General features: G+C 36.3%; 4 protein-coding genes across 7 annotated transcripts in view; all 4 read left to right on the forward strand.

The window, feature by feature from the left end:
• LOC116294666 (uncharacterized) overlaps positions 1-13656 on the forward strand; it is a 63569-nt gene that overhangs the window by 35264 nt on the left and 14649 nt on the right. The window lies entirely within an intron of this gene.
• LOC148910941 (membrane frizzled-related protein-like) lies at positions 180-6370 on the forward strand. Its single transcript, XM_089030541.1, has 3 exons — positions 180-596; positions 4049-4267; positions 5958-6370. The coding sequence occupies exons 1-3, from the start codon at positions 536-538 to the stop codon at positions 6353-6355; spliced, it is 678 nt and encodes a 225-aa protein (XP_088886667.1). The 5' UTR covers positions 180-535; the 3' UTR covers positions 6356-6370.
• The window catches only part of LOC116302256 (uncharacterized), a 52473-nt gene continuing 39567 nt past the window's right edge, over positions 751-13656 (forward strand). For 2 of the 4 annotated variants that reach the window (XM_089030514.1, XM_089030512.1), the window contains exons 1-4: positions 9807-10026; positions 11462-11512; positions 11642-11884; positions 11996-12421. In XM_089030514.1, coding sequence (XP_088886640.1) covers positions 9963-10026; positions 11462-11512; positions 11642-11884; positions 11996-12421 — 784 coding nt within the window. In that variant the 5' untranslated portion in view covers positions 9807-9962. Of the gene's footprint in view, positions 2026-9806; positions 10027-11461; positions 11513-11641; positions 11885-11995; positions 12422-13656 lie in introns of those variants that run through there. The other 2 variants (XM_089030516.1, XM_089030515.1) reach the window with 2 other exon arrangements.
• Positions 6451-9246, forward strand: LOC148910942 (uncharacterized; the record flags this gene model as incomplete). Its single annotated transcript, XM_089030582.1, has 4 exons — positions 6451-6776; positions 7688-7726; positions 7816-7854; positions 8045-9246. Coding segments are annotated over 4 exons (783 nt in total), but the record flags the coding sequence as incomplete, so codon positions are not given.

Genomic DNA, 13656 nt, shown 5'->3' on the forward strand with positions numbered 1-13656 from the left:
GTAGAGTTTCTAGCTGGTTCTCTCCTGTGCTCGGGGTTTTTTTCTCCTGCCGGGTTCTCAGATTTTCCTCTCTCCGCAAAATTCAAATTCTAAATTCCTATTCGAACATGAAACACGGAGCGCCACAAGTCTGTTAGAAAATGCCTATTAATTAAGTGCTACCCTTGTAAAACAAGGACAATTTATTTATTCTCAATATTTTTCATCACAACAAGCTATTAAAATTCGAATTGTCTGGGTTTTTGGCTTCTGGCAATCACCTTTCCGCACGGTCTAAATTTGTAATTATTTCGATCAACAACACTGCTCATTAAAACCCAGACGTCTGAGGCTGAGTTTTGGTTGCGTAATTATGAAAATTAGTGTAAAAAGAGGGCAGAAAAACGTAAAGAATTGTTTCGGATTCGCCCGGACTAGTGTGGACGGTAGGCCTAACCGAATAAATAAAAATTCGGATTCAAATTTATCCGGCATAGTGTGGACGGGGCCTAACACGAAGAGAAATAAGTGAGAAGGTGACCGTCTCGTGTTCTCGATGTATCCGTGGTGTTGGTTCATTTTTGTGATTCTTCTACACACAGCAGTAGAGAATAAAGGTAAGATCTTGTGACATGTTGAGTGTTAAAAGTCATCATGAAACCCGCATTTCTAACACAATCAATTTCCGCATTATATATATGTATATTTGTCTTGCGGAAACCGAATATAAATAAATAGGAATATAAATAGGTGTCTAATGAAAACTTAATGGTTAAATATACCGTTATATAATAAGTATGGTACGCAATCGTAGGTTGTTTTGAACTCTCAGTATGGTGTTCTAGTCTAGTTATGATGCCAATGGGAAAGTACAGTAAAACGTTTAACCTTTAAGCAATACTCTGAAGCTATTTAGGGCCATTCAGAGTATGAGAATAATGGACTTTGACAGTTGGTATATAACAAAGAGTTTTATTGCCATAGAGGTTTTCATGACTGGTCAGTTACCTTTCCCTGAATCAGCAGAGAGCTCTGCTCCGCTTGACGAGGCTAACCATGAACATTACGACAACTCCATCGCATGAGTGTGGCATAGCATGTGATCAAGTAGGACAGATTCCTCGTGACTGTGACGAAATCGATTAAAAAACACGACACGGTGATGGTACGAAAGTAAAACGACATTCCTGAGTCGGAATTACTTGCTTTGCTTATACGCGATTTACTGCTCGTCAAATGGAAATGGAAATTGATCATGGAATGTATTCCATACGTTTGTTATCCACTGGCTATTAAGGACCTGTTATCAAACTATATATAAATAATCATAGAAGTAAAATGAACAAATAATGAATAGGGTTCACGGACTTAGTTTAGCTGCCGTATTGCGTGGACCCACTTTGCCGTATAAAACATAAACGTAACTATTCGCAGCATGGAAAATTGACAAAAAAGTATTTTACTGAAAAATAAATAGATCATTAGAAAATAGAAGATTTTTAAACTGTTGTTTTGTTGATTGTCAAAATATCAAGGACGGTGACGTTGTAGCTAGAGGAAAGCGAAAAATGCTGCCGCAAATAAATCAATAATTTATAATTTATCTTGCTGCTCTTAGTTCCCTAGGTAGAGGGGTTGGGGTAAAAATAAATAGCTTTGGTATCATTTATAAATAAAGGCCAAAATATGTTTTTAGTTTTTAAGAGTTAATGCTTTTCATGAACCTCGTGCTTTCCCTTGAGTATTGTATTTTTTCTCTCTAACGGTGTAATGATTAAAGGATTGCAATGAAGTACTACAAAGCTGTTTTTTGACCCTCCCCACTCTCCTCTCCCATCGGATGTACAGGATCGTGTGTTGGGGTTATGATTCGGAAGTAATATCGAAAGCCTCAAAACATCAGTCAATCTGACGCTGACTTGGTAAAGAAAACCCGAAACAGTTTCTAATCCGGCAAGACGTTTTGCACTTGGTGTGATACAATGGTTGGCGCTTTTAGTTATGCAGCCATTCTCATCCTTCTTCTGCAGAATGGATATATCACTGGTAAGTATAGAATACTGAGATGTTTGAAACAACTGTAACAAAAGTACGTATTGTATTATCTTCATATATATTAGTAGATTTGAAAAACAACTTTCAGACCTTTCAATAGAAGCTCTAATTTTGTTGTTGAAAGCAAACGTGAGAAGACTATTTGTAGTTATGAATTAAGCATATCGAGTGTTTTAAAAATTACATTTCGCAATTTAGTTGATGTAAAAAGGAGCTAAACTGCCGATGTATTTACAGGACTTGGGCCATTTCCCAGAGCACATAGAGTGCACGCCATATACAAGTGAAACAAAAACCAAATACGTAATATCTTTAGTGCCGTAGCAGATCATTGGGAACAAAAGAAAATACCTCTATGCGTCTTTATTTGGTTCGTGCCTAAATGAATTCTTAGCTTTTTTACAACTAATTAGTTGATATCTAAATCCGACTCCCAAGCGCTACATGGCTAGTAATCAGTTTCACGGATATATCGCGTGCACTCTAATTCGCATGCATGTCATCAATTTTGAAACTCTGAGTCGCGTTGCTCTAACCAAATCAACGTTGACTTTTCATATATCGAGACGGTGGTTTATATTTTATTTTATTACACATTTAGGGTCGATATCAGTGAAATAAAGACCATATTAGTCAAGTGATATGATATCACTTCACGGTAAAACCTGTCCAATAAGATCTCGCGACATATTTTAGTTTTAACCAATCAAAGTCGACCCTAAATGTATAATACACAGATAATCACATAAGAGCTTTAAGTCGTTTTTATTCACGAGTTTCGTATCATACCGCGAACGAGCGAGTCCTCAAGCGGCTAAAGTGAAACCAGCAACAGTTAGATTTTAAGTCTAAAAAATCAACGGATTCATTATCTGGCTACTTCCTTGGCTTGTAATTTAATTTCCTATAGCTTTAAAACGTTTATAAAGAATTTTTATGTTTAAACAGCCACATTATTTGTAATATATAGTGTATGAGTGGCCGTGTTGTATCAGTCGAGGCGTATCCGAGTGATTGCATATCTGATACAACACACACACGAATACTGTATATGACTTATCAATCGTCTACTGGTTAGTTCCTTTGTGTTTCACTAAAATTTTCAAAATTAAAGTGAATCTGGCCAAGAAAATCCAACTTAAAGTTCATGCAAATGAACACCGTTTTCTATCAGATTTACAACACTCTTCACGGTCGTGATTTCTGTTGTGTTGTCCTCATTAATTATTCATGAGTTCGATAATATCTATTAAATAAAACGCAGTATCTCAACTCGTTTGAAAATAATATCGAAAATATAAAACGCTAGCGAAGAAAAAATCGTAGAGACATCAGTTAAATACTTCCGGAATAATCAAATGGCCCACTACGGCAGAGTACGCACTAGACAAGTGCAATTGACGCCAGCTAGTTATTCATTTATGTACAACATTAGTTGGCATCAGAACGGCGAAAGAAATCCACGCCAACTGAGGCCCCGTCCACACGTATCCGCAAATTTTACGAAAACGGATACGTGTGGACGGTGAAAACGATTCGAATACGCTACGTGTGGACGCAAACATTTTCGTATCCGCAAAAAATAATTTGCGGATACAAAAATTTCCGGATACGTGTGGACGGAGCCTCTGAGTCTATATTTATGGAAAGCACGGATGCGGCGTAGCGGTGAGAGCGCTTACCTCTCACATATGTAACCCGAGTTCGATTGTCGAAGTCGGTGTGTCATATTTGAGTAGAGTTTCTAACTGGTTCTCTCCTGTGCTTCAGGGTTTTTTCTTCCGCCGGGTTCTCAGGTTTTCCTCTCTCCGCAAAATTCAAATTCTAAATTCCAATTCGAACATGAAACACGGAAAGCCTCAAGTTTGTTAGCCCCTGCCTATTAATTAAGTGCTACCCTCGTAAAACAAGGACAATTTATTTATTCTCAGAATTTTTCATCACAACTAGCTATCATAATTCGAATTGTCTGGGTTTTATTTTCAGTAATATTTATCGAATTATTATATTTTAGGTTCAGCCAGATGGTTGGCTGGAACTTATGCTCTACTCAAGCCCAAAGCAGGTTGTCCTACTGGATGGCAAAATGAAGGACGGATAGAGCAGTACACAAGACGTAACAATGATAACTCAAATGCCTTACACATACAAGGGGAAGTTTCTCAAGACAGAGTTATAAGAAATTTTTGTATCAAAATAATTGACAGAACCATTTATCAATCTTGGCCAACAGGTTAGTAATACTTTTGAGGCTTTCTCGTGACGATGAAACTGATTGACTGCTAAGGTTTTAATTTTACGCAACACACGCGTAATAAGACAAGATAATGATAAATGTGAAAAGGGAGCTGTGAAAACGCAGTGAAAACATATATATGGTTAGCCCTCTAAGTCTTGAAGATCATTTGAGGACGTTTAAAAGCCTTATTAGTCTCCCAAGCGGGCCGTATGCGGGGGACGTGATTAAAGTGATTCATATTGCATCAATGGTAGGAAGGGCATGTTCCCGGTTCAACAAACGGTTGCTCATGCATGCGTGCATTTCAGCACGTTTTATACAAGATATGCGTAGCGTGCGGAGTTTTTCAATGAAACATAATATGAATAAGCTTGTTTCAAAAGGTCATTGAAAGAACTATATAGACGTAGTCCACTCTAGTACTTGCGTTACCGACAATTCTAATGAACAAAACTGATAAAATGACTTTTTTTTTTGGTATGGGATAAAACATTAGCTCAGTAACTGTGCCGAACGGCATCCTAAAATGACTGAGGAAGGAATACACTTAAAGATGAACGCTCTAAAATACATTGTGAAGTAAATAAAAATATTAACGTTAATCTTTAGAAAGATTGTGCTCTCAAACAACAAAAAGCACACGTTTGTTAATGCAGTTGTTTCGCAATTATTTTAGGCTATACGCACGTTACAAGTAGTCACCAAGACTGACTGAGCTACTTAACTAAATCGATGCATTTTATATTCCAGGGCAATACTGTATATACGGTAAACCTGATAAGCAATCTTATGGATTGATTCAAATGTACACCGGTGGCAAGAGCATTCTTTCCGGTGTTTCGCAATTTGCTACTAACCAGCGGTATTACAGCTGGTATTACCCCTATACAATTATCAAATTGTATTATTTCTGTCAAACAAGTGGCAACAAAAAGAGTCCAATCTCGTTACCGATAACCAAACCATTTTATCTGCTGCCTTATGGGTCACGTGACTGTCAACAAGTCAAAGGATGGTAGCAACAACTGAATGGATCAAGTATCATACGTATGTCTACGACTATTATCACAAGCATGGAACAGTGCCACATCATAAAGTTTATGACAGGAATCATAATGGAATCACCATGTTTTACTGCTATTATGAAAGTAAGAAACCTATCTCGTTATTACTTATGATCATTATCTAGGGATAGTAGCATTTCTTACATTGTCGGTAAAACCTACCCAATTATCGTTACGTATATACGTCAGTGCTTTGTGGGACCAAGATGTTAAATAAGATGTTTTGTAGTTAATCTGATTATAGATTCCTGGTATTCAAAAATCAGAAACCGTAATCAAATAATTTGATATTTCTGTTTTCAGGAATCAGAAACTAACAGATAATTTTCCAGTTTTTGACTAAATTGTTTTTAATTAAACTATTTAAAAAACGTTGTGGGCTGCAGTGATGAAATCTAAGACCGAGTAACACGTTGAAAAATGTAATATATTTACAGTCGAACAACATAGTTTCCTTTTAGATTGGAATACGAAGCATCACCTTGTTTAGGAAATCGCACGGTCTAGACTGTACAATTCGGAATTTATAGGCACGAGTGATGTTTTGAAAGTTTTCAAACTTGAACTCTAACCCTTTTACTAGCCAAGGTTTCATAATTAAAAATCATGTTCCATTTCAGGCTGTAATCGTACTCTGACTAAAAGTTCAGATGTTTTCCAGTCTCCTGGCTTTCCTGGTAAATACCCGGATGGACAGCTGTGCTCGTGGAGGATCATAGTACCTGTTAATCACACCCTAATTGTAAACTTTAAAAACTTCTCTTTGTACGAGTACGATGAAGACTGTTTACAGCTATACGAAAATAACAGTCAAATTTTTAAACGAAAGCAAGCATTCTTCGGCCACCAGGCCCCTTTCACTATCACTGCCACCAGAGATGTGACGTTCGTTTTTCGATCAGATGAAGAAAACAACAACGATGGCTTCGAAGCAGATTATACGATATTCGAAACACCCGTTATGTTGGAGAACCACTTTAGCCGGCTATGGCGCCAATCTCTTCCTATCTGTATGTAGTTTTAGTGAAAGTCAGGAACTTTTTTCTTTTCTTTCCGTTTAATCGTTTACTTGCTTTTTTTTTTTTTTTTTTTGTGTTTTAAAAGGTCTTGTAAAAAATTTCAGTAACATTTCATATATGTGCTATTTTGGTTTCAGAGGCAAAACTAACAACCAAACAACCAACAACTAAACTGCCAACAACTACAGGAGCAACAACAACATTTTCAACGACAACAAATATTAACTCGACAACAAATGAAACGGTACAATGCAACCCAACCACAACTAAAAACAAATCTCAGTACATTGAAGGCGATATCCATCCACTGAAAAAAACTTGTTTTTGTGATGACACTTGGAGAATAGTTGTCATGGTAATACCGCTGTTCGTTTTCATCCTTATTGTTCTTGTCATTATCGACATTTTTTGTCGTTGCAGGTATGAAATTCATGCATTTGACTCAGTTATATATATATTTTTTATAAGTATAGTTACATGACACTACTATAATAAAAGACGCCAACAAATCGAGAAAAAATGTGGATACAAATAAAAACATTCCCAATTCGTGAACACTTACCATGGGTAAAGCATCCTCGCATGTCTACATTTAGCTGTTCTTTTCCTTCTTCCTCGCCGTTCTCCTTTCCCCATTAGTGTGCTTCTCAAAAGTACGCGCGGAATCGTCGCGACGAAGCAGGTTTATGGTGAGCTTCAATAGAATAACACCGTGGGCGTAATGTTTTCCCATTTCAGACCACGTGTCATCCTTTTGAGAATAGAATTCTTTGCTGGAGTTGTATCCATATATTCATTTGTCTTCTCATGCACAACCTTTAAGCAAAAAAACACACAATACGTTAAGAATCAAATGTCATCATGTGGTCTGAAATGGCGGAAAACAAAGAAATGATACTCTAGGGAATGACACTTGGTCTGAAAATGGAAAACATTACGACCAAGGTAAAAAGCTTTATCAAGGCGTTCAGTCAATGACTTTCCACAGGCCTTCAAAAATTCCGTGTTTTCTGCCGACAATGTCATGGAAAATGCAATTTTGTGACTGCAAATTGTACTATAGACCGGCCCTTGAGGTACGTCGGAACGCAGCTCAATTTGGAGGACATAACAATAGGTTTTCATTTCTGAGATTGAAATTCTTTTGTTTTGTCCTCCCAATTGAGCCTCTTTGATGTTACATGCTAGGGGTCTATTCCACTAGTGCTATATATTGAGAAACATGCAAACTGAGGGTTATACACTGGATGAGGAAGCAATCAATTTTCAGGCATCCTTTTATTCCGGCCACGCTTATGAACTAATGGTTTGTTATTCCTATCATATCGCAGATCCAAAAAAGCCTCCAAGAGTGGAACAAGTGCACCAAGGTATGAGTCACTTTTATTTAACACACTTACTAGCCAATATAACTGAATTCTTCTATAAATACTTTGAATATCTATGATCTTTATGACAGTGTGGATGACGGGATGGTCGTAAATCCGACATACGAGCAGTAAGTAACAACATTTTGTCTGTGTATTTGTTTGTTATTTATCTTAACTCGCTCATTTGCTAGTATCTCACTGTTTTCCATATGTACACAAGCACTGCCTTACTCATCGATCTAGACAAACCATCTCTAAATTAATCCTTCCATTAATCTCTCTTATATCTTATGCATCCAACTCATTCTTTTATTCTAGAGGAAACATAATCATTGACCAAACTACTGGAGCTACCACAGACGTGTCAACCGTAAACACAGTTGATGAGCAACCTCAGTCACGTGACGAGCCTCCCGATTACGAAGACGTCGATTACACCCAACTGAATGAAGTTCCACCTCCAAGAAGATCAACAAAACGTCAAGAATGTCATGCACTCGAGCCTATTGGTTATGATACCCCTGATGTATTTTACCACGTGCTGGAGCCCCCAAATATAGAATCATCAGATGGACCACAATGCCATGCGACCAATCATTCTGGCAAAGACGCCTCTTCTGTTTTTTTACCACGTACTGGAGCCCCCGGAGATAGAGTCGGACGGACCACAATTCCATGCGCCCGAGCCTGTTGGTAATGGCGCCCCAGAAGTGTTTTACCACACATTGGAATCCGACACAGCTTTGAATAGACCAACCTATCAGAATCTCTCAGAAGTCAACCATTACACATTGAACCCACTCTACGAATCAGCAGAGAACTCTGCTCCGCTGGTTGAGGCTAACAAACTTTACGACAATGCCATCGCATGAGTGTGACATAGCATATCATCAAGTAGGATAGATTTCTTAAACCAGAATTTATCAAATACGCGTGGTATTTTTCATTTATTATTTTCGAACGTCGGTATTTTTATTTACCAATTCCAAATTGATCATGGAATGAAGGTTAAGTTTGGCTATTAAGGACTTTATGAAACTGAATAATCATAGAAGTAAAATGAACAAATAATGAATGGACGACTTCGTGCGTTTAGCTGCCATATTGCGTAGAACCATTTTGTCGAAGTCATAAAAAGTAAACATAATTGTAACGCAGCATGGAAAGTTGACAAAAAAGAACCATATTTTACTAAAAACTAAATTGTTCGTCCGTATTTCACAGAACTCTACAAAATGACCAAATCATTGAATCGTTTAGGAATTTAGGCATCGTATTGAAAATTAGAAATATGAAATGTTATTGGGCTACATGTGTTGACTTGTAGCCTTTCGATTTGATCCCATCGTCAGATTTTAAAAAAAAAATTCTTTTGTAAAGTTACATATTGATAAAACATCACGATGTAGTGTTGACAAAAAAGTGTTGTTTTGTTGATTGTCAAAATATCAGTGATGGTGACGTTGTAGCTAGATGAAAGCGAAAGATGCTGTCGCAAATAAATTAAAAATGTACATCAATTTATCTTGCTGCTTTTAGTTCCCTAGGGAGAGGGTGTTGTGTAAAAATAAAATCAATAATTAATAATAACAATAATCTCTAATCAATAATTAATAAATTTTAAATATTTATACATTTTTTTCAAGATTGTAAAAAACGAATAGAATTTGTCCATTATTTAAATATGAATATGTTAATATATAATACTTACAAAGAAGAAGGAATTATAAAATGAAAAACTGACTAATAAGGAAAATTGAAATATATATTAAATATATAACTATGTATCTTTATCTAAAAATCTACGTTAATAAGCTAAAAATCTAAATTTATAAAATGGCGCTTTCAGCAACCTGAATGTCTAAGTCTATGTTGTTTATATCATTATAAAAAATAAATAGCTTTGGTATCATTTTATATAAAATAAAGGCGAAAATATATTTTTAGTTTTAAAGAGCTAATGCTTTTCATGAACCTCGTGTCTTTCCCTTGAGTGTTGTATTTCTTTCTCTAGCGGTGTAATGATTAAAGGACTGGAATGACGAAAAATACTACAAAAGTGTTTTATGACCCTCCCCACCCCACCCTCCAAACATATGTACAGGATCGTGTGTTGGGGTTATGACTCGGAAGTAATATCGAAAGCCTCAAAACATCAGTCAATCTGAAGCTGACTTGGTAAAGAAAACACGAAATCCGGCAAGACTTGGTAAATACTTAGTTAGTGTGTGATATAATGTTGGTTGTTTGGTACTCCTTCGTTCTTCTTCTTTTTCTTCACCAACCAGGAGATATTACTGGTAAGCATATCGATAATTTCACGACATAAAAAGTTGCTTATAAATTTTTATGTCGCAGAAAATTATTCTTAGAAAGTCATTGCTGTAAGCGTGCGAGAGTAACTAGCTCTGTTTGTTAGGAATGATTTCCTATGAATTTTATGTAACATTTCAAAACTGAATTTATAGCTTAATGAATAAATTCTATACAACTAAATATAACGCTTAAGTTTGAAAATTAAAGAAATGGTTCTTGAAATGTCTTTATTTATTTCTTTTAGACTGTAACGGTAACTAAAGATAATGATTTAGTCATTTCGCAACCAAAATTCAGTATCAAAGTAGTCATGAATACATTGCATCTCTAAAACGGTGAACGGTTTTTAAAGTAATATACTACAGTATGAGTGGCCGTGTTGTATCCGATATACAAACTCACTCGAGGTGTAGCCGAGAGTTTGTATATCGGACACACAACACGGACACGAATACTGTAGATTACTTATCAAACGTCTAGGTTAGTTCCTTTGTGTTTCGCTAAAATTTTCAAGATAAAAGTGAATCTGGCCAAGAAAATCCATCTTAAAGTTTATGCAAATGAACACGATTCTGTATCTGATTTACAAAACTCTTTACGGTCGTGATTTCTGTTATGTTTTCCTCATGAATTATTAATGAGTTTAATAATAAGGAAGTAAAGAATGTTGTGCTCTCCTAATAAACTCAAAACTTTCGTAAAGTTAAATTATTGAAATTTGTGGCCCTCTTTTCCTGTGGGTAGCTCTCAGTGTGGTATCAATTCACGCATCAAAGTTCGGTAGGCATCAGACAAGGGATTTTTCAAGTCGCACACTGCTTCGATTCCAGAGCCTCCTCAGCCATTATTAACTCCTACGTGCAAGCCAGATCAAGAACAATGTTCAGCTCTGGCAAGGAGGAGATTAAGGATACTCTGCCAACAAATTATCTTTGTAAATAAGAAATTCTTTATAGTTCACTTGTTTAATATGTTTACGTATTCTATATAAAAGTCAAACACTTCATTTACATCATCGTTATTCTCATGCAAAGCACATATTACACTTGGAGGTACAGAGATGGTTGTAATTTACATATCTTCTGTAATTTGGCTTCGATTTATTGCTTTATGTTTTGGTCTTCAAAAGCATGCCTGCCTAGCCAAAGGATTAAATTTTTGGACCGAATCAGCGAAAGTGCAACAGCCTAGATAGTGAGAGACTATGTAAGAGTCTTTGGGGAGGGGGGAGACCACATATAAAAAAGTAAAACATTACGAATCTCTACGAGTATATGTTTTGTGCAAACCTTAGTGAAATCGATCTCATTTTTGGCACCGATTTATTTTGTTATTCAATGCCAATGAAACTCTGGTTTCCATTGTTTAATTTGTTTCTGTAAAAATCATTGAAAATCCTCTACTAATTTTTTATCCCAGAATCTTCGATGGCACCCGACAGCAACCCAACAAAAACACGGGCGAATCTAAGTATGAGATTGATTTAGCTAGGGTAGTCAAAATGTCGCTTCCAATGGTTCCTTTGGGGGTATCAGCTCATTGATAGTGTAGCCATTTGTGGCAAATTATGATGAATGTTATTATTTCATTATATTTTAGCTTCCGTCAGGTGGCCTGAAGGAAATTACGCTCTACTCAAGCCTAAAACAGGGTGTCCAGAAGAATGGGAAGAGAAACATTGGGAACAAAATTGTTGGGTAAATCAAGACACAGTAGGCTACAAACCCAATCAAAATTCAAAAGGTTTGCATATTGAGGGAAATGTTTATAACAGCAGTGTAATGAGGTATTTTTGTATCAAAAACATTTCATGGCATAGGACTGGTCCAGCATGGCCGAAAGGTAAATCTTCATTATAATAGTACTAATGATATTGTATCGTTTATAGGATTATCTTATATAAACAAATATAGAAATTCAAACTATTACATTTCGCATTATTTGCATGCTCAGGTCAATACTGTATATATAGCAGATATCAACCACAAGAAATGCATTGGGGATCCATTCAGATGCATAATGAAAAATATAACTATCACATTTCTGCTGCTATTTCATGCAAGGATCACTTTGTCGGTATCTACGTTCATAAAGAATGGAGCGAAAGCTATATTGATTTGCACTTTGCCTGTCAAAAAAGTGGTAACAAAAAGATTCCAATCTCGTTACCGATAACCAAACCATTTTATCTGCTGCCTTATGGGTCACGTGACTGTCAACAAGTCAAATGGATGGTAGCAACAGCTGAATGGATCAAGTACGACACACGGAACTATAACGGCTATAATTATTATCAGATGGATGGAACAGTGCCACATCATGAACTTGGTAACAGCTCAAGTAACAGAGGAATCACCATGTTTTACTGCTACTATGAAAGTAAGAAACCTAGCTTATGATTATCATGATCATTATATAGAACTGTAACGAATCTTATATGATACTTAGTCGTTATTAAACAAGACCCTAGTGGCAGGGTAGACAGGGTTACCTGGATGATTAGTCGCTGAGTGGGCTAAAGATCCTAAAGGCAAAGTGAAAATAAGTTGCTAGATGACAAAGCAACAAATATACATATCAAACATTGAGTGTCGTATTTCCCTGTGTCTGTTGTCTGCGAGGCAGACCCACGAGTTAGCATCGTCCCCGTATCCTTCCTCGGTTTTCCAAAGTTTTTCTTTTTTTACTTGTCTTTTTGTGGCTGCTGCCTCGTAGAGGCGAAGCCACTATGTCATCGAGTTGTGTAAGTAAGTCCGTAACAACAGATAAACTTCGGAACCAATCACGGCTAAGCCTCTATGTCATCATTTCGATCATAAAATTTAATCATATAAAATATCCAAATTCCAGGAGTCCGTCGAACTCCATTCCGGATCTAAGCAAATATGCTAGAAGATGTCATTGTCGACCAGCACGTTTTTCAAAAGAGATTACGTTCTGCTTAGTTCGGCTAAAAATCGCTAAATCTTAAAGCTTCATTTAAACGGTAAGACAGGCTAATCTTTGCTCAGGATTTCTCTCATAATTGCTTGACTCTTCAAAGTTTCGTTGGTTATTCTTTATTTTAAATGAATGGACATTTTCTATAAAAAAAATTTTCACAGTAAATCCCGGAGTAAATACAAGGTCGATCTCAAGCGAAGGTCAAAATGTATGCGTTTTAGAAATTTATATTTTCATCATTTTATTATTCTTAGTAACAAAATCAAAACTCGAATAAAATTATATTTACCTGGTATTTATTTGTAGTAGTTTTCAGAGCCACAAACCTATCAAGTGATCAGAACCGGGTCAGCTTGCAAAATAATTCGAAGCCATTGATCAGGCGCGTAGTTCTGTAACACGACTAGTTTATCCCTTAGAACTGATCTTCGATTACAGAAAATACTGCTTGAATAGCTGAATCAAAGCATGAATAGTTAACCAAAGCGATCTATTGCCCATGAAATTTGAAGATTCCTTAAAAATCCTAGCTTAGAAGTCCTTAACATCTTGCTTCAAAATCCTTGCTTACGATTGAGATGGTCAATTATTTCTAGTTCGGCTGTCTTGAATTACAGCAGTCAACGAAATAGAGCTTGCGTAGAAATAAATTTCTGTCACGTGATCTGTTA

Source organism: Actinia tenebrosa, unplaced genomic scaffold, assembly GCF_029948245.1.
Source record: "Actinia tenebrosa isolate PJP-AT-01 unplaced genomic scaffold, QUT_ActTen_1.0 PGA_scaffold15__27_contigs__length_11533743, whole genome shotgun sequence".
Classification (NCBI taxonomy): Eukaryota; Metazoa; Cnidaria; class Anthozoa; order Actiniaria; family Actiniidae; genus Actinia; species Actinia tenebrosa.